Raw genomic sequence first — 24,348 nt, forward strand, 5'->3', positions numbered from 1 at the left:
CTGAAAGACTGTAGGGAAGTTGCAGACTTTTTTTATCCTTTCAAGGTCAGGAGGAAGCTGTTGATACTAGTTCCTACTCATGAGTTATTTGCAGGATAAACTTTGTTTTAATAAATTCTTAAACTCTAGGGTGTATTACCATTACACCTAAAAGTTACTTCTTAATAGATTGCTCTCCTAATTAGGACAGTAAAGACTGGACATAGGAATGCCATTAGAAGATGTTAAGAAAAACATCAGAGTTTCAAACATTTCTTTAGTAGAATACTACAGTACAATGTAATGAGGTACAAAGGACCAAGAAAAGAACCAAAATTTAGCTTCAGTAATTTGCAACCGTTAAGTCCTTGGTAAACCATTTTGCTTTAAAATTTTTACCATTCTGAAAGGCTTAAGGAAATATTAAAACATCCCACAAACCTGGCCTCCTAGTATATAGTCATGCAAGAAACAATTAAAGTTATGTGCCAGGTCCAACATTAGTGTGATAGAAAACCACTGGGTTAGTGTCTACCAAGAACTGTTCTATTTTCTCTCCAGACCACATGTTCCATGAAAGTACACATGGGAAAGTTAGTTTGAACCTTGATTCCAGCTTAAAATTACCTACAAAAAAGGATTGTTAGGATACTTAAGCTGCAACTTCTAAATTCACCAAAATGACTTTTATTTGCATTTACTAGTGAATGGTAATTCATGGCACTTGGTATTTTGTCCACACGTGAAAAGGTTTATGAAACCAGTAAATGACATTCTGAAAAGGGTCTTCTGTCATAAATTCAAGATAGGTCCATTTAGCACAATTCAATACTATTCCTTTAGTATTTCATAAGTGGAATTTTCTTCTACTTGTATCCATTTCCCGGGGCTGAAATTAGAAGGGGAAAAAAAAAAAGTAAACAATTTATAGGTTAACAATCCTAAAAACAAAACAAAACACAAAAAAACCTTCTGGGTCCATTTCAGAGACTGAACCGTCTAGGTCTAATAAAAGTATTAGAAATTACTGTTCTAATATGTGTGTGTATAATATATATAAAATTTTGAAATAAAAATCATACCTAAGTGAACTGTTGCTTACTAGGAAAGAGATGGGTTTTAAAATGCTGAAGTTTTTATTTCTGATTTAAATGATCCCCAAACTTCTACAAAATGTCTACAGCAATAGTTTTCAAACAGAGAATCATAACACTGGTTTATAAAAGAGTGCTGGGCCCCATTCCCTAAGCTGCTGATTTGGTAGGTCTGTGGCCCAACAATCTGCCTTCCTAATTCTAGGTGATGCTGCTGGTCCACTTTCGAGGGCCACTGATCTTTAGGATAATTCAAATGAACCAGGGTTCATCACCAGACCAAAATACCTTATCAGAGATTCGCTCTTTTGAACTTACGGATGTCAGAAGCATAACTTGAGATGTAAGTACTCAAAGCATAAAGTATGCTTCCTTCTCATTCCGTTCAAAATGATCTAAGTGGCTTTTGAAATAAGGCACGTTACCTTATGGACCCATTCATATTCTCCATATTTAGAATCAAAGGTTCCTTTCTGAAGAGATCTTAATTTTAAGGTAAAACGTGGTCCAAGTTCTTGAATTCCCACTTTCTTTTCACTCTTGAATATGTACCTTCAAAGATAAATGAAAGAATTAAGGAAAAACAGTCTGAATCAAATGTAATTTCTTCAATGTGATAGAGTTCAAAAGAAAATTTATTTCTCATCTATGATACTTATCACAATATAGTAGAAAACATGTTTACACTGAAATGTATTTCATGATTTAAGTCAAAGTTAAAGGAAGGAGTTAAAGTACCTTCCTCACCTATGAAATCTGAAGAAGATATAATCCCGCTGATTGTGGAATGTGGCAACCTGCCTTCCAATAAACTGCGGATTATGGGGAAAGAGAGATGCAAACATACGTCCAACTGAATGACCCAGCCTCGTTGTAAAGTTATTCAAAATTATTTCAGGTGTGTGTTCTGTAGGGTCCTTCCCTCTTCTCTGGGGAAAAAACAAAAAACAAACAAAAAAAAACCACCACAACAAGGAATTAATCTGTATCCTGATATTGCAAGTTCAAGTTTCAGAATTTATGTGACAAACTGAAAAATTTTAAAGGTGTCTTTCTTGATGACAAACTATCACGTATGACTTACCAGTCTCATGAAATAATAAAACAGATCTAAAATTATTTGCAGTGACTGTACCAAGAAGTCCTACTAGAAAGTAACCTGTTTCATAGTAATGAAGGCTACTGCCTGTATGCCATAACTCAATTACAATCTCCTAAGAAAAGTGCCAGTAGATAAAACTTGATTTAAGCAGAAGGACAAATGCCATTATAAAAGCAATTCAATCTGTAAGTTAGAGCTGACTAAGCATATACTGCAAGCAGATCAAAGCCAATTAGGAATGAATAAAACTTACCTTAATTTCTTTACGCAAACGAACACTGCTCATTTTAAAATGAGCAGTTGGGCCATTTGGCAAGTGACTTAGAATTAATCCATCTGTTCAGAAAGCTAAGAACACATTGAACTCTGTAATTTAAATCTTAAATTGTATAAATAACTGGTCCTCTGTATGTCCAAAGGCTCCTAAAATTTGTAGCTAGGTGAAGAGGTAGATGCGTGTATGCTTCTGGGTTAACATTTCCTTATCATACTCAAAACTAAAGCCCCATAAGTCAACCCAAATATTAAAAAAAACAAACAAAAACCACCAACAGATTAAGCTATAGTAGTCCCACTTTTTCTCTTCACAATGTAACAAATGAGTCATCACCCTCAACAGGGTATGTTGGGTATTCAACTAAACTAGGTGAAAAGAGCTTATGCCCATACCCTAACAGGAATGGTAAAACAAGATGGGATTCTAGCACAATTTTAGCACTGCAAACAAAAAAGTTTACCTCCATGTTCAGAGGCCTTATAACCCTAAAAGCACTTTTATACATAAAAATATACACACACTTATATGTATATTTTCTATAGATTTGCAGGGTTAATATAAGCTCTCAGCTTTGAATACTGTCCCATAAGACTAGAAACTCAGCCCTCTTCTTGAAATCAAGGTTATAATATTTCTCAAAACACGAGTTCTTAATTCTTGGGATTACTGTGCCACAAATTAAAATCAACTAATTAATAACCACTTACTGATGATCTACTACAGAGACTTCTGCCAGACACACTAAACTATAAATTAAGTATACTTCAATTGGTAGGGTTAGCAGCCCAAGGGCTTTAAAGGTCTGAAATGCAGCTACCTATACAACATTCCTCAAGTCTTCGTAACACAATTTGATTCTTCCAAATACTGAACCTTTAAAGAGGTCAGAATCAAACTATTCCAAATTATCTGCACAGTTTTACAAAATAGATGTTGCCATCTTTCTATAAAGGCATCAACATTCAACCATTTAAAAAAAAAAAAAAAGGCAAAAACACATTCTCCCATTAGCCCATGGGTTATCTTCAACTTCCTCCTTCCCTTACCAAATCCTATTTAATGCTTTTACTCTCATAAATTCCTCGCTTCCATAGCCTCCTCTTTACCCTTACTGCTATTCTTAGTTGAGGTCCTTGAGAATTCCACCTACATTAAAACATTGGTCTGACCTCTCTCACCATTCCAAGTTCATTTTCTAAGACTGTAAATCAAGTTTATATGTAATAAGATATAGAATGCAACTCTCATTTTATCTGTACAATGGTTTCTCATGCTAAGTGAAAAACAAACTAGATATACCTTGAGTCTTGACAGCTGTAGCTAATTTCATACTACTCTCACCACTGCTCACCTAGAGAACAAAGACATCAGTACAGCTCTCATGTGGCCCCAAACAATCTTTATAATCTCCCTTTATGCCTCCCTATGTTTCCTAACTGGTAGGCACTGACACAATCTCTTGTACACCACACATATTAATCCTACTATGTATTTTTTGTTCATGCTATTTCAGATACCTGCAATATTTAACTCATCTACTAAGGCCCACTTCACCAATGAGTTCCTTTATGTTTGTTACTGTTTTATACATGCAGGTGCACCCATGTTGGATGCGTATTTACAATTGTTAGATCTTGTTCAACTGTCCCCTTTCATTATGATACAGTGCTCTTCTACATCTCATTACAGTCTTTGGTTTAAAGTCCAGTTTTAAGTCTGATATAAGCATTGCTACTCCAGTTTTTGTTTTTGTTTTTGTTTTTTTGACATCCATTCGCTTGATGAATGTTTCTCCATCCTCTCACATTCAATCTGCAGGTGTCTTTAGGTCTAAAATGGGTCTCTTGTAGGCAGCATAAAGATGGGTCTTATTTCTCTATCCATTCTGAACCTGTGTATCTTTTGATTAGAGCGTTGAGTCCATTTACACAGAGTAATTACTAATAGATATGTATTTAGTGCCATTTTACTACTTGTTTTGTCACTGTTTCTGGAGATTTTTCTACTCAGAGTCCCCTTTAATATTTCTTGCAGGACTGGTCTAGTGGTCACAAACTACTTTAAGTTTTTGTTTGGGAAACCCTTTCTCCTATTCTGAATGATAGCCTTGCTGGACAGAATGAACATTATTGGTTGAATATTTTTCCCATTCAGCACTTTGAATATACCATGCCACTACCTTCTGCCTTGCCAAGTTTGGTGAGAAATCTGCACCGAGTCTTCCCTTTTAAGTTAGGGGCTTCTTTTGTCTTACTGGTTTTTAAGACCTTTTTTATCACTATATTTTGAAAATTTAATTACAATGTATCTTGGTGTTGGCCTGCTTTTGTTGATTTTGATGGGAGTTCTATGTGCCCCCTGGATGTGGATGCCTATTACCTTCCCCAGATTAGGGAAGTTTCAACTATTATTTCTTCAAATTAATTTTCTGCCCTTTTTCCTCTCTCTTTTTCTGGCACTCTATAGGTATTATTAAGTTTGATGGAGTCACTCAATTCCCTAAATCTGTCCTCATGTTCTGCAACTCTTTTGTTCAGCTTATTTCCCATTATTTTGTGTCTTCTGTATCATTTATCCATCCTTCTGCCTCTTCCGGCCTTGTGTTTATTGTATCCAGACTGTTTCCAATCTCAGTTATTACATTTTTTCATTTCTGACTCTTTAATCTCTGTGGTACAGACATTCCTGAAATCTTCCATCTTTTTCTCAAGCCCAGTGAATATCCTTGATTGTTGTTTTAAATTCTCTAGCAGACGTGTTACTTTTATCTGTTTCACTTAGATCTCTAGCTGTGACATTATCTTCTTTCATTTGGGATAAATTTCTCCATCTGGCATTTTGTCAAAGTCTCTGCCTTCTTTTGTGTTAGAAAGCCCATTACGTTTCCTGCTCCAAATAGTAATGGCTTTAGAAGAAGAGGTCCTATAAGGTCCAGGGCCTGGCACTTGAGGGGAGTGTCTCTGGTCTGTGCTCTACTGTTGTGTTTTGGCTGCTCTGTCCTTTAGGCCAATTATCTGCAGATACTCTCCTTGCCTGCTGTGGGCAGTATTTGGTCCTTGGCCAGAATGTGGTGAGTTTTAACTAGGTGTGCTCTGATCTGTTTGTGAAGTGAGACCTGACAGTACTTCCGCTAGAACTGAACCCATGCAGAACTCTGGTCAGGAGACATGGTGCTGGTCTTCTAGGGAAGGAGCTTGCCATGCTGGGACTGAAGCAACTTGATCAAGAAGTGCAGTACTGTTGAAGCCCACTTCAAATGCCACCTCTTTTTATACAGCTAAAATTAAGCTTTAAATCTCACCTGTCACTGTTACTTAACTTTAGCACCTGTCACTTATTTGAGTTATAATCATGTAAATGACCTTCTTCCAAACTAATCTGTTAACTCTTAGAAAACAGACTTCTTACTGATAAATACTAGTGCATACTACACAGCAGATTATCAGTAATATTTGAATTCTTCCTGACTTCTCAAATTTCATGAGGTATAGCCAAAAAGAATTTCTGGATCATTTGCACACTGAAAAAAGTCATGAAATCTCAGGCGGTTAGGTAATGGTAATTTCTTCTAACCTAAATCAAGACTTGAATCCTTCCTAAAACATCCCCACTAAATTGTTTGTCAAAACTACAAAATCCAAAATTATCAATTCCTAAGTACCTGCACTGTACAAAAAGCTTTCCTTATGTTACTGCTAATTCCTAACATAAACCATGAAGAACAGGAATCATTATCCCTATTTCAGTAACAAGGAAAAGGGGCTGAGATGGGTTAGGCAGATTAGCCCAAATTTCAGAGCTAGGTGGCAGACCTTAAGGGTGGGATCACACCTGTGCACAAACCCTAATGCATAGGAGGCATTCTGTTATAAAGACTGAGGTGAAACTTTAAATACCTTCCCAAAGGTCAAGAATGCAAAACAGTTTACAAGTTGCCAAAAGTACAGCACAAAGACTTACCTATCTCAAATTTCCATTTAGAAATACCAAATAGAGGATATAGGTCTCTCCAGAAAAAACTTCCATGCTTTCCCCTATACCATAACATTTACTAAAATGCCTACAACAAACCAGGCATTAAGCCTTGGAAACATACACTTAACGTGATCTTTGCAGGAACCCTAAAGATTTGGTACTATCTCTTATTTTAAATTATGAGAAAACCAAGTACCCAAGAAACTTGACAAAATTACAAAAGCAGCAAGTAATGAAGTCTGTATCTGACATCACACCTGTCTGACCCAAAGCCACTAGATTACAGTTTAGACAGTTGACAAAGCTCTTTTGTAGAGGAAATAAAAAGTTCGCATCTCCATAAATTTCCACCATGTGGCACTATTCTTTTACAGCAGCCCTTCCAGTATCTTACCATGCCCCCATATTCTAATTTCCTACAGGTCAAATATCCTCAATTCTTTCAACTTTTCTCCAAGTGTCATCATTAGGAATCATGACTTATTATTTGTAAGCCCATGTTAAGCCTCTAGGAATCACACTAACATTTCTAATATATGCCTACAAATTATTCGCCTTTAAATTATTCTACGTTTTTTTTTTTCCTGGATCATGGCAAATACTAACTAGCAGTCCTCTTTCCCTCTCCTTCCATTTGCCTGCCTTATTATCTTCCTCAGAGTAGCAAAGTCTCATTTACAAGTTTGTGCAGATATTCTTTGAAAGCAGGATATGTGACCTTATTCAAAGTTTCTAGGCCTTAAATCTTTTTAACCAAGATGGACTTCCATTGCCCCTTACCAATGTCCTTATTAGTCTTAAAGACCATTCTCTTTTAAGAGAACACAAAAGCAATTTAGGAGGTCTGCTTTCCTAGCTTCTTCAAACACTTTGCCATCAACTGCATTACTACATATCAAATAGGAAAGAAAATGAAGTATCTTTGAAATTATAAAAATCAACATCCAGGGGCACCTGGGTGGTTCAGTAGGTTAAGTGCCTTCGGCTCAGGTCATGGTCCCAGGGTCCTGGGATCGAACCCCATGTCAGGCTTCCTGCTCAGCAGAGGCTTGTATCTCCCTCTCGTCCCAGCCTGTGCTCTCTCTCACTATCTCTGATACTCTCTCTCTCAAATAATAAAACCTCAAAAAAAAAAAAAAAAATCAACATCCAGGCAAGATTATACTTAAAAAAATTCTATTCATTAGGACTTTTAAAAACTGCATAATTCCATACTTAAAACTTACAATCATGGGATACCCATCACACGCTTATGTGTGTGTGCATATATATATTTATGTGTATAGGAATATAATCTTACACTTGAATTAATTAGTCTAGTTATTCCTTAATATAAATTTGGTCTTTTTACTGATGGTACCTTAATGATATGAATTTATCCTACAAGGTATCAATACATTTTGGGAAAAAGACAATATATTTTATAAGGAAAAGAGAACATAAGCTTTCTAAAGGCAACAGATGGTGTTAAGTGAAACTTGGTGCCTATATAAAATACCTAAACTAAAACAAGGATACAATGTCTATTGAACTGATGAATGCCCGCTAGCAGCCTTAAAATGATAATAGTTTTTTAACTGCCAAAACCAGAGAGGAACACAGACCTTGCCACTTTATTTTGGGAGACAGTTTTAAGAAGGCAGCAACTACATTAAAAATATCTCTTCTGGAATAGCTAAGTATTCAAGAGATTTTAGTTATTTTGGGTACATTAACCTATAATCTAATTTCTATAATATGGCCAACAAAAATAGCACATTAGAAAGCTAATTTTAGTCTATTTTAGTCTCTGGAAAGCAACTCACATAAGTGGATAATGTCTTTAACTTATACTGAAAATAGTAAGGCCTTAAAAGCTATTTATTAGGCTTTTAAAACACAGCTTTTAAATTATTAAAAAAAAAAAAAAGCAGTGTTCATTGCATGAAAAAAAATGTTATTCTGGCAACAGGAAAATCCTGTCCCTATCTTTTATGAATCCTTAATAATTTTAATAACTTGACCCATGCAAATGATCATCTTCAAAATTAATAAGCACACAGGGGAGCCTAGGTGGCTCAGTTAGTTAAGCTACCAACTCTTAATTTTGGCTCAGGTCCTGATCTCGGGATCCCGGGATTGAGCCCTGTGCCAGGCTCCACACTCAGCGTTGGGGTGGGGGATAGGCAGTTCCTTAAGGATTCACTCTTTTCCTCTGTTCCTCTCCCTGCTTGCTTCATGCACACTCTCTCTAAAAATAAATAAATAAATCTTAAAAAATTAAATTACATTAATGAGCTCAGAGGCACTAGTTGATAAATAAAGAAAACAACAGCAGTAACGAAAACAAATCTAGGCATCTTTATGTGCTCTCTCATCTCCAAACAGGAAAATCTTGGGTTCATGTCATACAGTTGCCTCAGATCTGAGATTCACAGAATAGAGTATTCTTGGCATCTGAAACAGTAGCAAATACATAATATGGGCTCAAATATCTGCCTCAAAAATGTAACCCTGTGATACCACCTCTGATAACATAAAATCTAGCCATATCAGACTACTTGCAGATCCCCCCTACTTTCAGATGGGTCAGCTCCATCAGGCCTCTGCCTTTACAAATAGTGTATCTGCACTGGGCACTCTTCTTCAACTTTATTCACCCATATTCACCGTAACTGAGCTTAGGCATCTTTTTTCTGTCAAGTCCTTCCTCCCTGATATCCCCAGGGCAAATTATACCAGACTGTGCACTATATCCTGTATTTCTCTCTTTAACTGAACTATCCACGCTACAGTTTTGTTAGTTTACTTATCTATTTTCTCTTACTCGATTACAAACTCCCTGAAGCTCCTATTTATTTCTCCATCTTTACTAAGGATTACAATGTCAGCCTGTAGCATTTACTCGATGAATACTTGCTAAATGAAAAGAAAAAAATTAGTCATAGAATCTTGGATAGATACATAATTTTCTAGCTTAAAAAATTATATGTTCTTAAAGTTATAGAAAACATTTCCTTATTCTTTCAAATGTATTTTAAAAGGGGATGAAAGCAAGACAGGAAAACTTCTTTAATAAAACAAAAAAGGATACTTGGTGTTTTACGATCTTCATTAATAACGATCAGATCTGTGAAATCTCTTGAAATGCACTGTGGAATAATTTTTTTCAGAGCCAGTCCTCTTCTGTAATAAACATGTGAGTTTGGTATAACTGTGGAGAGCTGTTCACAGAGTCGTACTGTTCTCTGCAAAACAAAATAACAGAAATCTTTGACGGTGAGAAGGAATAAAAGTCTTAAGTGATATACATTTATAAGGAAAGAAGTAATGATATTAATAAAGGGCAAGGGTAGGGAAAGAATGACATCTGAACAGTATTTAATCCTTTATTAAGGGCTGATCATCCTAAAGCACTGGTTCTCAACTGGGGGTGATTATGCCCCACTGGAGAATATTTGGCAAAAGAGGTTATAACTGGTGGTAGTGGTGGGGATGGCTGGTAGTGGTATCTAGTGTACAGAGGCCAGACATGCTGTCAAACATTCTATAATGAAGGGAACCACCCCCATAATAACAAATTATGCAGCCCAGAATGCTAATAGTGCTGAGGCCGGTAAACTCTACCCTGAAGAATCATGCTTAGAAATGTGTAATTTTATTTACCTTATTCATAGGTATTATCTATTGCAATTACTAATAATTTAACTTGGATGTTCTGAAAGGAGTTCTTTTAAATAGTCTATGTGGGAAAATTAAGAATTCAATAACTGTACTGATTGATATGCCTACCCCATGAGGTCTATCTGATGTTGTGATGAGAATCTTGGGAGAAGTTTGTCTGTTGAAGTAAGAAGCAAATTCATCTGTAGCTTCATCATAAGCAACCTGTGAACAGAAAAAAATAAAAATTTTTAAAAGATTTTATTTATTTATTTGACAGAAAGAGACATAGCGAGAGAGGGAACACAAGCAGGGGGAATGGCAGAGGGAGAAGCAGGCTTCTTGCTGAGCAAAGAGGCCAATGCGGGGCTCGATCCTAGGACCCTGGGATCATGATCTGAGCCAAAGGCAGACGCTTAACGACTGAACCACCCAGGCGCCCCTGAAAAAAATATAATTTTATATCAAACATACTCTACTACTAGGCCAAAATTTTAAAAGTAGCTCTAGCAGGATTCCATGGCACGGACTACCTTCCTGACTGACAGGGGATTTAAAGAAAGCCAAGAGGGACTTATATTAATGGCAACATGAACACGCCAAATGATTTTCTATTTGTAGAATACAAGTATAAAACTGGAAAAAATTGTCAAAAAACAATTTCAAGACACAAACTGAGCTGTGTTTATTCTTTTAAAATTAATTTATTTGAGAAAGTGTGTGTGTAAGCACGGGGAGGGGCAGAGGAAGAGGGAGACAATCTCAAGCAGACTCCCTGCTGAGAGCAGAACCCAATGCAGGACTTGATCTCATGACTCTGAGATCATGACCTGAGCTGAAATCAAGAGTGAGGTGTTTACCAAATGAACCACTCAGGTGCCCTGAGCCATATTCATTCTTGAAAAATTGCTAGGGCTATGCAAGGACATCAGGAATCTTGCTAAGAACTATTCCATTTCTTCCATCAACATGTCTGAGAAAATACTAACTTTATTAACTTTAGGTTTGATGGTAGGCAAGAACCAGCAATCCTGAATCTAAGGGTGGTGGACTAGATTGGGGATAGGTGGGTCTGAAAACCCTTGCTTTGCTAGTCCAAGGTTACTGGGCCAGTTCAGGGTAGATGTGGACCAGTCAAAATGTAGAGCTAAGAAAGTGAAAGAGCCACAGAGGGGCTGAAATAATCTCCACAAAATCCCTGGCTGACAGCTAAACTACATACACATGGGAGAGTTCTAAGACACCAATTCACATGAAAGGCCAGGGAGACTTGAGAACTGGCTCCAACTTTGAACGCAATCCTCAACCCACACTCAGCTCAGTTGACAGAAGTTTGGAAGCTCAAAGTATCTCAACACAGTACCCACCCAAAGTGCAGGCTTACCATTAAGCCACACAAACACAGGGACAATCTCTAGGGAGGCAGATTAAAAAGAATAAAAACAAAAACAAAAACAGAAAAAGACAAGTAGAGACATATAGTGCTGATAAAGGAAATTTAACTTTTAATGTTTATGGGCCCTGCTCCTGGGCTCCCAAGGAAGCCAAATTTTTGCCAAGGTCAGAATGACTTCACTAAACTTCAAAGCATGGGCTCTCTGAACCCAACACTATATATTTGCTTTTTTTTTTTTTTTTAAGATTTTATTTATTTATTTGACAGAGAAAGAGATCCCAAGTAGGTAGAGAGGCAGGCAGAGAAAGATGGGGAAGCAGGCTCCCTGCTGAGCAGAGAGCCCGATGTGGGACTTGATCCCAGGACCCTGAGATCATGACCTTAGTCGAAGGCAGAGGCCTTAACCCACTGAGCCACCCAGGTGCCCTATATTTGCTTTGTTAACAAATACCTTTCTAAAAGAACATTTTAAACTAAAGATGAGTAAAATTCTCCCTAAGTTCCGTTTCCATGCCTCCAAAGCCTTTAGCCTTGCACACACTGAAACCGTAAGATGAGATTTGTAATTTTCTGAATGTCTTTTGTCATGATGATTTATAACTCTCGATGTAACAAAAAAATATATATAACCCTGTATTAGGGTTTCCTTCTCCAGAGTACTCTTTGTCAAAAGCGGATATCCTATAAAGCCTTCCTCAACTGGGCTCTCTTTCTTTTTCTTTTTTTTTTAATAGAAATTCTAAAAGATTTGTTCATTTTGCATTGAGTCATTACACAGATAGATAGATGGGGAGGATAGAGTCATTACATAGTTTAAATCCAGGCAAATTACTAAACAACAACAAAAAAATCAGTAACTCAAAAAATAAAACAGTCCAGAGTGTCCAGCTTTCAGCCAAGAAAGTAGGTACTTAGTATGACTAATAATCAGGAAAAAAGCAACCAATAAAAACTGTCTCTGAGCAGGTCTAGATGTTGAATTTAGTGAAAATTTCAAAGCAGCCATAATAAATATATTCAAGAAATTAAAAGAGGGGCCTAATGTAGATCTAAGATGGCAAAAGAATCAATGAATTTGAAATTAGATTAATAAATACCCAATCTGAAAAACAGAGAAAACAATCATTAAAAAAGGAACAAAACTACAGAAACTACAGAAAACTATAGGACTCTGTTAGCCATTTTAATAGTGTGAAAAGGAAGTCTTCGGGTGCATGGGTAGCTCAGTCCGTTAAGTGTCTACCTTTGGCTCAGATCATGACCAAGCCCATGCCAGGCTCCCTGCTCAGCGGGGAGTCTGTTCTCTCTCTCTCCCTTCTCCTTCTCTCTCTTTCAAATAAATAAATACAAGATCTTAAAAACAAAAAACAAAAAAAAGGAAGTCTTTGAAGGAAAGAGAAGGTAGAAAAAAGTATTTGAAGAAATAATGGGTGAAAAATTCCAACATATGGCTATAAGCTCAACGAACCCCAACAGGATAAAAAGAACAGTAACATAAACACATCAATGTCAAACTGTTAGGAGCCAAAAACAGAACATTTTGAAGGAAAAAAGAAAAATCATATGCAAGAGAGCAACTATTAAAATGGCTGAATTCTCATCAGAAATTATGAACGTCAAAATGTAATAGTGTATGTTCTAAATCCTAAAAGTAAAAAAAGTCAACCAAGAATTCCTTAATTTGCAGGGGCGCCTGGGTGGCTCAGTGGATTAAGCCGCTGCCTTCGGCTCAGGTCATGATCTCAGGGTCCTGGGATCGAGTCCCGCATCGGGCTCTCTGCTCAGCATGGAGCCTGCTTCCCTCTCTCTCTCTCTGCCCGCCTCTCTGTCTACCTCTCTCTCTGTCAAATAAATGAATAAAAAAATAAAAAACTAAATAAATAAATAAAAAGAATTCCTTAATTTGCAAAATTCTTTCAAAACTGAGGGCAAAATAAGCACATTTTCAAATAAACAAAAATGAGATAGTTAGCTATTAGATCTATTATAAAAACAAAAACATAAGGAGATTCTACAAATTGAAAGAAAATGACACCAGATGGTAACTCAGATCCAAGGAACAGAAGAGCACTATAAATGGTAAAATCTTTAAAAAAAAAAAAAAAAAAAAAGGTAAATACAAAGGTAACCATAAGACTTTTTGTGTGTCTATGTGTAAACTTTTAAGCCATACTGGTGTAACCTGTTATACTTTATCAGCATCATATCTGTATTTACTTGAAGTAGATTGTGATAAATTAAAGAAGTTATGCTGTAATTCCTAGAGAAACCGCTAAAAGAATCCTAAACATATAACTCAAAAGATTAAAAGGAATTAAAATAGCATAATAAAAAATATTTTTAATAGAAACGTCAAGGAGGAACAGAATAAAAATACATAAAATATATTAAAAAAAGCAAAATGGCAGATGTAAATATAACTACATCAATAATTAACATTAAATACTAATTGTTAGGCTGAATAAAAGAGCAATATCCAACCATACACTATGACATTTTAAATTCAAAGATATAAACTCATTAAAAGCAAAAGCATGAAAAAAGAATAGTAAAAAAGATCAGTAACCATAAGAGAGTTTAGGTGGCTAAGTGGAATGAGATAAAATAAACACTAAGTAAAGGAATGTTGCAATGAACAATTTAAGGGAAGGGACAAGGGATATACTGGATTATAAATCAATACACTATGAAGATATAATAATTATAAATGGACTCATACCTGAAGGAAAGTATAAACAAAAAAAATTTAAAAATAGGTATGTACCTAACAAAAGAACCCACAAAGACATGAAGTAAACTGAATGGAATGAAGAAATGAATAATTCAAAAATTATAATTAGAGATTTCAATATCCTCTCAGTAACTGATAGAATTAGAAATTCAGCAAGTACACAGAAAATAGGAACAACACAATCAACCAACTTGAAACAACTCTCTTAACAATCCACTTCGAAACAGCAAAATATACATGTTTTCCAAAGGAACACACAACATTCATCAAAATAGATCTTGCGCTAGAACACAGCATAGTTTCTTTACTTGAAAAGGACTAATCAAACAGAGTATGTTCCAGAACCACAGTAAAATTAAGTTAGAAATCAACAGCAGAAATATACCTGCAAAATCCTCAAGTATTTAGAAACTGAACAACACACTTCTTGATAATTGATGAACCAAAGAAGAAATCACAAGAGAAATCAGAAAATATCTTGAACAGAATGAAAATGAAAACACAACAAACATATCAAAATGTATGGGCTATGGCTAATGCAGCGCTTAGGAGGAAAACCATAGCTTTATGTGATTATAGTAAAAAGAAATTAAAGTATAAAATTAGTAAGGTAAGCTTCCATTTTAAGGAACTAGAAAAAGAATAAATGAAACCTGATGTAAGTAGAAGAAAAGAAATAATAAGGGGAAAAACTAATGAAATAAAACACATCAAGAAAAACCAAACCAAACCAAGCCCTGATGAAATTACAAGAATGAATCAATAAATCTTTCACGATAAAAAGATACTTAGATTTGAACAATAAGAAAGGAAACACATCTTAAAACTTGAGGGATGTACCAAAAGTGGTACTAGGAGGGAATTTTGTGGACTTAACTGCTCATTATAGAAAGGAAAATGAAAAACAAGTTAATCAAAAAGAACAAATTCAAGAGAGTAACAAGAAATAAATGATAAGGTGAGATATAAATAAAACAAAGTTTCAAAATAGCGATGATCAGAAAAGTACTTTGAAAGAGTTAACAAAATAGGTATTATCTCTGGTAAAAAGCCCAAATAAATAATATTAGGAATGGAAAGGAGCATTACTGCAGTCTCCTTATAAATACAGATATACATATTCTAAACAGAGGACTGACAAACCAAAACAATGTGAAAAAGACAAAACATCTTAATTAAATTGAATTTATTCCAAGAATGCAAGAGATTTAACATTAGAAAATCTATTTCATTTTCTACATTCACACAATAAAAGAGAAAAACTGCATTCATCTCAATATTTGCAGAGAAAAAGTACATATTTATCTCAACAATTGCAGAAAAAGCGCCTGTAACATTTTACATTCGTTCATGATAAAACAAACAACCCTGCCAGCAAGCAAATAAATGGATTTTCCTTAACTAATAAGAAGAATCTACCATTAAAGACACAAACATTAATGATACATGTTAGAAGTATTCTCTTTAAAATTAGGAACATGGCACAGATAACACTATTGCTATTTCTATGTATTTGACATGCTGGAGGTTCTAGTCAGCACAAAAGAAATTATCAATGGACTGAAAGTTATTTGCAGAAATGATTAGCTAAGCATGAAATGAAAACAATATTTAAACAAATTATAAGAAACAAATTTGGATTTTTATAAATCAGCAAATAAAACAATTTTCAGAAATGTTGATTTACACTAATAAAAAACACAAAATATCCAGCAATAGCTCTAACAAGATTTATGAAAAAACTTGCATGAAGAAATTATAAAATTCACTGAAATGCATTTTTTGTACAGAAGACCTACCTAAAAAAAAAAAAATATATATATATATATATATATATATATATAAAAATAGAACCCCTAACTTATCTACTTTAACATGATTTATAATTTTATATGGCCAGACCAAAGGTTCACAAAGTGAATACTCCTGAAGAGAGAGATTAGAGGATGGGGGTGGAGAGGGGCATTCTGCTCTAACAGATATCAAAACTTAGCATGAAAAGAAATAAATTAGAAAATAAATATGTGATAAAGCAAAAACTGACCAGTTGCTCAGAAAAAAGGCCAAGTATATATGGATACTTGATTTATGACACAGCATTATAATACACTGTGGGAAAGGTTGCACTACTGGAAAAATGGTGCTGGGGAAACAGGTTACATATGGTGGGGGCAGGAAATGGGGCAGGGGAAGAAAGAAAAATTGTTTTTTTTTCTCATGCCAAAAAAAGAAATGAATTCCTGATGATTAAGCACATAAATGCGAAAATCCACTCAATTTTTTTAAGAAAAAAAAAAAAAAAAGAGAGAGAGAGAACATATGATCACAGGATAAAGATTTCCTAAATCGGACCAAAAAAACATTAAATATTAAAAAAATTTTTTTTTAAAATATTTTATTTATTTGACAGAGAGAAATCACAACTAGGCAGGGAGGCAGGCAGAGAGAGAGGAGGAAGCAGGTTCCCTGCAGAGCAGAGAGCCCGATGCGGGGCTTGATCCCAGGACCCTGGGATCATGACCTGAGCCGAAGGCAGAGGCTTTAACCCACTGAGTCACCCAGGCGCCCCTTAAAAAACTTTTAAACTCAACTGTATTAAGGATTTTTATTCACCAAAGACAGCACAGAAAAAGTAAAAAGAGCATCCACAAATTGGAAGATACTTAAATATAAAAGATTAGTATCCAAAATATAAAAAGAAGTTCTACAAATCAGTAAAATATACTATAGGATTAAAAAAACTGGGCAAAAGACATGAGGTGGCATAACTTTAGCAAAACACAGTGCATACATGTAAAGATGCTCAACCGCATTAGGAATCAAGGAAATGCAAACTCAAACCACAATGAGATAGTCCTTTATCGCTACCAAAGTATTGGTCAGAATGCAGATGGCCAGAAACACTGCCCTTACTCTGTGCAAGTGAAAAAATGATACAAGCACTAGTTTGGAAAACATTTTGGCACCACCATATAAAGGTGAATATTTACACACCTCACGACCTAACAAATTCTCCCCTAGGTAAATAGGAAAATTTCATATATATGTAGCCTCTAAACACCTGTGAATTCCAATTTATCTCCAGTGAAGATCCCTTCCATATCTTGTCAATGACAATTCCATCCTTCTATCCTTCTAATTAATTATTCAGGCTAAAAACCTCAATACCACCTTTGAATCCTCTTTTTCCTCACATCCCACTTCCTATCTATCAAGAAATTCTACTGGCTCTAATTTCAAAATATACCTGGGGGAAAAATCCAAACTTAGAATCAAACTGATTCTCAACACCCACTGTAAACACTATAGCCCAAATCATTATCATAATCTTGGATTACTTCAGTAGCTTCCTAAGTATCTATTTCCCCCTCTCTAAATTACATTCTCACTATAGCAACCAATTACTATTAAAAATTAAGTGTGATCATATCATACCTCTGTTCAAAACATCCAATGGTTCACTGCACTAAGTATAAAATCCCTATGTCCTCATGACGGTCAACCAAGCCACTGCTCTGGCCTCTGCTCTTCCCAATACTGGCCCTTCTTCTATAACCCTCTCTCTTGCTCACTTAATTTCAGCATACTGACTTCCTTGCTGTTCTTCAAAAACATACTGAGCTTGCTCCTCCTGCCTTAGAACTTTTGCACTGTTTATGCACTAGTTTTTACACTGGTCATTCCTTGGAAACCAAGTGGGGCAGAACTGCAAGGAGGCCAATTTCTTTACATCCAAAAATAGCTGATTTCTCTATATCCTTCAAGTCTTTGCTAAAAGGTCATCTTCTCAATGAAGCCTACCCTGACAATCATTATATAGAACTGCAACCCTAATCAACAAAAAAATGGCCACTAGATATGAACAATTGATTAAAAAGAAAAAAAGCATAAAAAGATCTTCAACCTCATTCACAACAAGTGAGCAAAAAATTAAAACTACACTGAGATACAATCACCCATTAGACTGGAAAAAATTATTTGTAATTGCAAAATTTTGAGTGAAAGTTTGAATAGTACACATTTACATAATCTCAAAGTATACCCTCTCCCAAATACTTATTACAAAGGGAAAAACAGAAGCTATAATGGGAAAATCAACAATATATGACTCTTAATAAGAGCATCAAAAAGAATATAAGATCATATCTGACATATACCTGTCAAAAATATATAAACCGAACATAATCATGAGCAAATATGAAACTCATATTAAGTGACATTCCATAAAAATACCTGGATTGTACTCTTCAAAAATGTTAATGTCATTAAAAACAAAGAAATTCCGAGGACCTGTTCCAAATTAACAGAGGTTAAAGTCATAATAGAATTGAATCCATGAGCTGGAATTTATCTTTTGCTAAAAATGATGCCATTTGGACAACTGTAGACATCTGAATAAGCTGTCTAGACTAGATAATAATCGATGTTAATTCTGTGATTTTGATAACTATACTCTGTGCTTATTAAGAAAAACACACTTGTTTACAAGTAAAATCCACCAGATTATATAGGAGTAAACAGGCTTTATGCCCACCATTTATTCTCAAGCATTTCAGAGAATACAGAAGAAAAGCATGTGTGGTACAATTTAAAATTTAGGAAATCTAGGTGAAGGGCATACATGAATTCCTACTTTTCTATTAAGTCTGAAATTATGTAAAACTAAATAAATCGTACACATACACACACACACACACACATACTCCCATACATACAAAATCACAAACTCTCTCTACTTCAAGTAGTCCTCAATCTACTTTATCCAGATTCTTTTTAAAGATTTATTTATTTCGGGGGAAGAGAGAGAGCACGCACATGTGCAAAGAGAGGGAGAGAGAAAATCTCAGACTCCCTGCTAACCAGAGTCTGACCTGGAGCTCGATTTCACAACCTTGACATCATGACCTGAGCTGAAATCAAGTTGGATGCTTAACTGACTGAGCCACCCAGACACCCCTCTTTCACCCTAGTTTTTAACTATAGTAATCTGTCACCTGCTAACACATAATTTATTTTATTATGTTCATTGTTTATCTCTCTCCCTAGAATACAAGTTCTGGGTGGGCTGATATTTTGTGTGTATATATGGCAGAGTGTTTGGTCCACTGGTGGAATCCAAGATCCCACTACACAGCAGATGATCAATAAACATTTGCTAGAAGACTGACAGACTGAATGAATGAATGACTATCTAGAAATGTTAAGGAATGTCAAAAATAGTACTATTTGAGAGCAAATGTAACCAAAACCAAATCTGCTATACAAAAAAAAAAGTTTAAAACCCTTGATTCTCTCACTGTACTGTTACCAAATAAAGGGAAAATGTGAAAAGTGACAAGTGGATGATAATCTTGAAATCAAGAGTTTTATGAGGGCACAGAAAATATCACCAAATGTAATCCTTATATCAAAATGTCTAATACTACAAAAATCTACAGTATGAGTAATGCTTTTCGAATGATATTAAAAACAGAAGTACTATATAAGATACTAAATGGCAAAAGTTTACCTAGGCATAAAACATCATACATTTCTAGAGAATAGAAATATATTTCTAGGGGGCGCCTGGGTGGCTCAGTGGGCTAAAGCCTCTGCCTTCAGCTCAGGTCATGATCCCAGGGTTCTGGGATCGATCCCCCGCATCGGGCTCTCCGCTCTGCGGACAGCCTGCTTCCTCCTCTCTCTCTGTGCCTGCCTCTCTGCCTACTTGTGATTTCTCTCTGTCAAATAAATAAATAAATAAATTAAAAAAAAAAAAAAAAAAAGAAATATATTTCTATTTTCTGCCTTTTTCTAGAACATTTGAGAAATTCAATTATGACATAATCTATAGCAAATAATATGCCAACATTATAGCTGAATCAGTCCATTATACAATTTCACCAGCCAGTACTTTTAAGTGTCAATATGTGAACAAATGATTTATCAACTGTGGCCATCCAAATTTATTTAAGACTTATAACATTACCTCTTCATCATTAGGGTCTACTACAGTTTCATCATATACTCTCTGGTTGTCAATGGTCTTTGGTACAGGCTTCGGTGGAGCCTAAATAAAGAAAAAAAATTAAGTTTTTAGAAGCAATTTACATTACTAATTTTGCAGTCTGATTGGGGAAGAATAACAGAAATTTCCAAATAATCCAAAAACCAAATCTGTTCCTCATTCATCCCAATAATACTGAGTAGGAGGTTTTTAACTCTGAGCAGAGATATAAACATCCTAGAAGAAATGCTAACTGAATGAAATGACTTAATACCATGCAAAAGTACCTGAAAGAAGAAACTGGAGTTAAAAGAATTATCCACTAAGAAGACTATTAAACATAATGACAAAAATTACAGTTCACCCTTAAACAACATGGATTTGAACTGTGCAGGCCCACTTACACATGAATTTACAGTACAAGATTATAAATGTATTTTCTCTTATTTTCTGAATAACATTTTCTTTAGCTTATTTTACAGTAGCATATAATGCATATAACATATAAAATATGTGTTAACTGATTATTTACTCAGTGAGACTTCAGATCAATAGTGGGGTATTAGCAGTTAAGTTTTGGGGACTTTTAACTGTGCAGGAGTGGAGATGGTCTGGAACCCAACCTCCATGTTGTTCCGGGGTCAGCTGTACAAAGGTATATCTACATGCAGCTTTATTCCAGTACTTCCAGAAAGCTATGCAGATATAACAAAGCTACAAGTCTATCTACTGAAGTAGAAAGTTTGAGGCATTTACAGTAAGGAATGAAAGGGAGGAGCAAGTTATATAAAAAATGCAGCAGCACTATTATTAGTGGAAATGAATAGCAAATAGGGCAAATATCATACAAAAAGTTAATGACTACGATACTTCAACGTAACGGAATACTGTTAGAACTGGCAACATGCACACTCACCTTAGACCAAAAAATTTGTAAATGAAATGGTAAGGAGAAGGAACAGACAACTGTAAGCACACACTGACTAAAATAAATTCAAAACATATGTATGCTAGCAGAGATATGAAGAAGTATGAACTGATAAACTATTTGGGATTTTATTATTCTATGAAACAAATACTGAGTCTAAAAAAATTTTTTTAAAGGAGGCAATTCTAGGAAGTTATCTTTCAGTCAAAGAAACAAGAATGGTGAAATTTCCAAATGATGATTGGCATATTTGCTGTAATTGACTGAGTACTGAGAGTTGAGACTAATGTTGCCTGATAGGATTCTGCACATCAAAACTGTCTAATACTGGCAAGTCTGGCAAGTACTAGACTGGAGAGCTTCCCAATTCCCAAAGTAAGGAAGATGAGTCTGTGTCTCTCAAACACATAAAACTAAGTAAAATAAGTACACTGAAGCAGACATACCATTTATGTGAAATTTTGAAAAAAATGCAAAACACCACTATTGTTTTCATCATTTAGGAACACAAAAAAAGAAGTGCACGGGAACAAAACACGGCAATTTCATAAGTGGTTATCTTTAGAGGGGAAAGCAATCAGGAAAAAGCATACAAAAGACTCTGAATATTATTTGCCAATGCACTGTTTCTAAGCTGGGTAGAGAATATAAAGGGGTTTGTTATTTTATTTTCACGTCTTTTATACACTGGTAATATTTCATAATAAATTTAAAAGAAAGTGATACAACATAAATATCAGAGAGCATTCCTCAACATAAGACAGAAAGCAGATGGCTAAAGATTTTATTTACCTTATCACCAAGAGCTTCTCTCTCTTTCTTCAGTTTTTTCTTAATTGCCAACTTTTCCTAAAAAGTTTAAAGACAAGAACAATATTGAGAAAACACCAGTTACATCACAAACACATACTAAAACTATACATTACTAATGCTATGAATACTTAAACTGAGAAATATTTGTAATGTATTAAACATCCTAACACAGATTTTCATACCTAAATTATTGTAAACCAAATAAGCTGGCCAACCAATAAAACATAAATATCTTGCTCCTTAAAAAAGATCTAAATTGGCAAGCTCAAATATTTAAAGTTTTACTAGCTTTATCTTTAACTATAAAGTCTCAACTTAAGTAAAAATGTAAAACGTATGCTTAAAAAAGTTAACAAGTTTTTCTTATTTCATTTTGACTTCCTAGTAAGTTGTGTTCTAAAGAAAACCATGGGTATGCTGCTTGCTTCTTTCGGAAAGTACTAAAAATAAATGAGAATGGGAGATACATTTTCAGATTGCTTCCAATAAACCACCATTTATTATCCATAAATCTTACAATCAAAATATGCTTTCAAAATTATTAAGAACTTGCAGGGTGAATTACACCTGTAATTACTGTAAATCTGTACCTTCCCGAGATTTCTGAATAGAATACTTAATACACAACAGAAAGTACTCACCCCGCCCCCCGTGCCTATCTACCCTCCACCCCTCATCAAGTTTCAGATTAGTGTCAAGAAGACTTCTAGGAGACCCTTCCCGCAAACCCGCTCTCCTAGAGTGAGTTAGAGTATATATTCCAATAGCACTCTGGCGCTTATGAGTAAGGCACAATCCACGGCCTAAAAAAATCCACTATCTAGTAAGAGGAGCCAGGCAAGTGAAAAGAATATTATGTGCGTGAACTTTTACAATGTACAAAGATAAACAGATGCTTGCTTCCAATTGCAATTTAACCACAGATAAGCACTGTGACCTTGAGTTTTATTTATCTCTTCATATTTATCCGTAAAACAGTATGAAGACAACGCTATAAATACCACTACTAGAAACTTTGCATAAATAATTTCGGTGAGAGTCCAGGAATCAGAGAAGCATCACTTTGGGTTTATGCAGTGCCCGTTTTACGGATTCTAGGAATCAGCCAAAGTTGGGCGGACTGGGCGAAACACAGAGATGGGAGAATTTCGCGTTTCAGGTCTGGAGGGATATTTTCATTTCCGGGACTTCCTGCTTTCATTCTCAGAGGGAGAACCTAGAGAGGCTGAAAAGGAAGAGAATCCTTGACGCGCAGACAAAAAGCTGAAACCTAGAGAATGTCTCCAAAGCAATGCGAGGGGACCAAGACACCAGAACTTCAGCCTCACTCCTCCAGATTAATTACCTCCTCTGCCACGCCAAGAAAGGGCGACCACACAAATGCTATTCCCCGCCCCACCGCCACTCGCGCGCGTGAGTGATGCGGCGCATGCGCCCGGCCGCCTCCGCCCCGTCCTACCTTACGTTGCTGCTGTTTCCACCGCGTGAACATTAAATGTCGCCGTTGTTTGTTCTTAATTTCCGAAATGCTGAAGCCTGGGGGGAAGGCAGTAGCTTTCGGAGGTTGGACCCCGCTTTCCGTCGCTCCATCCTCAGCGACTGCAGCCTCCTGGGGTTCTTCGGCGGCCGCTTTCCGTTTCAGGCCTTTCTTTCCTCCGCTGCCGCTGTTATCCGCGGTCTTCGCCATGGTGTTTGCTTCCAGGCGTCTGTACGGAAACGGAAACAGCTTCCCCCCGTGACTCCCTCACTTAACCTTTTACTTCCGGGGTCAAAAAGTTCTTAAAGAGAAAGGTGGACTACTTTGTGATTTTTTTAGCCCTTTAAGAAGGTGGCAAAATTTAGGGGCGCCGGAGTGGCTCCTTTTGTTAGGGGTTAATCGTCCGCCTTCAGCTCAGGTCATGATCCCTGAATTCTGGAATTGAGCCCCTCATTACGTCCCGCTTAGCGGGGAATCTCATTCCACCTCTGCTCCACCCCCAACCCCCCCACGCTCATTCTCTCTAGTTCTGTCTCTTAATATATAAAAATCTTAAAAAAAAAAAAAAAAAATGGCGAAATTTAGCTTTGAGGAAATTTTAGGCGGGTTTGCCCTGCTGTCTGAATACTGAAATGATGAGTTTGTAGAATCCTTTATTGAGCGTCTACTATGTGCCAAGCCCTCAAAATATTGAAACAAAGCAGCCTTTCCTGTATAAAGTTTATGTCTTATTGGAAGACCTGAAATGAGCACACAAACAGTGTGGCGAGCTAAAAAGTAACACATGGTAGGAAGAAAATAGAATAGGATAAAGGAAGATCAGAGATTGCACCTTTTAAATAGGATTGTTAGAGTTGCCGTCATTGAAAAAGTTACAAAGATTTGAAAGAGGTAGTGGGTAAACTTTGCAGTTATTTGAGGGAAGAGCTGTTCATATGAGTAAAGCTG

At 35.8% G+C, this 24,348-nt stretch overlaps 1 protein-coding gene across 1 annotated transcript; it reads right to left on the bottom strand.

Annotated features, from left to right (window-relative positions):
- Nucleotides 1–646: 646 nt before the first annotated feature.
- Nucleotides 647–23,626, bottom strand: RPF1 (ribosome production factor 1 homolog). Its single transcript, XM_046019942.1, has 9 exons — nt 23,383–23,626; nt 21,903–21,959; nt 20,165–20,245; nt 10,199–10,294; nt 9,501–9,654; nt 2,429–2,511; nt 1,821–2,002; nt 1,499–1,625; nt 647–868 (listed from the first exon to the last, which is right to left on the bottom strand). Exons 1-9 carry the CDS (start codon nt 23,608–23,610, stop codon nt 827–829), a joined length of 1,050 nt encoding a protein of 349 aa, XP_045875898.1. The 5' UTR covers nt 23,611–23,626; the 3' UTR covers nt 647–826.
- Between the last annotated feature and the right edge of the window lie 722 nt (nt 23,627–24,348).

Source organism: Meles meles, chromosome 1 (assembly GCF_922984935.1).
Source record: "Meles meles chromosome 1, mMelMel3.1 paternal haplotype, whole genome shotgun sequence".
NCBI classification, from domain to species: Eukaryota; Metazoa; Chordata; class Mammalia; order Carnivora; family Mustelidae; genus Meles; species Meles meles.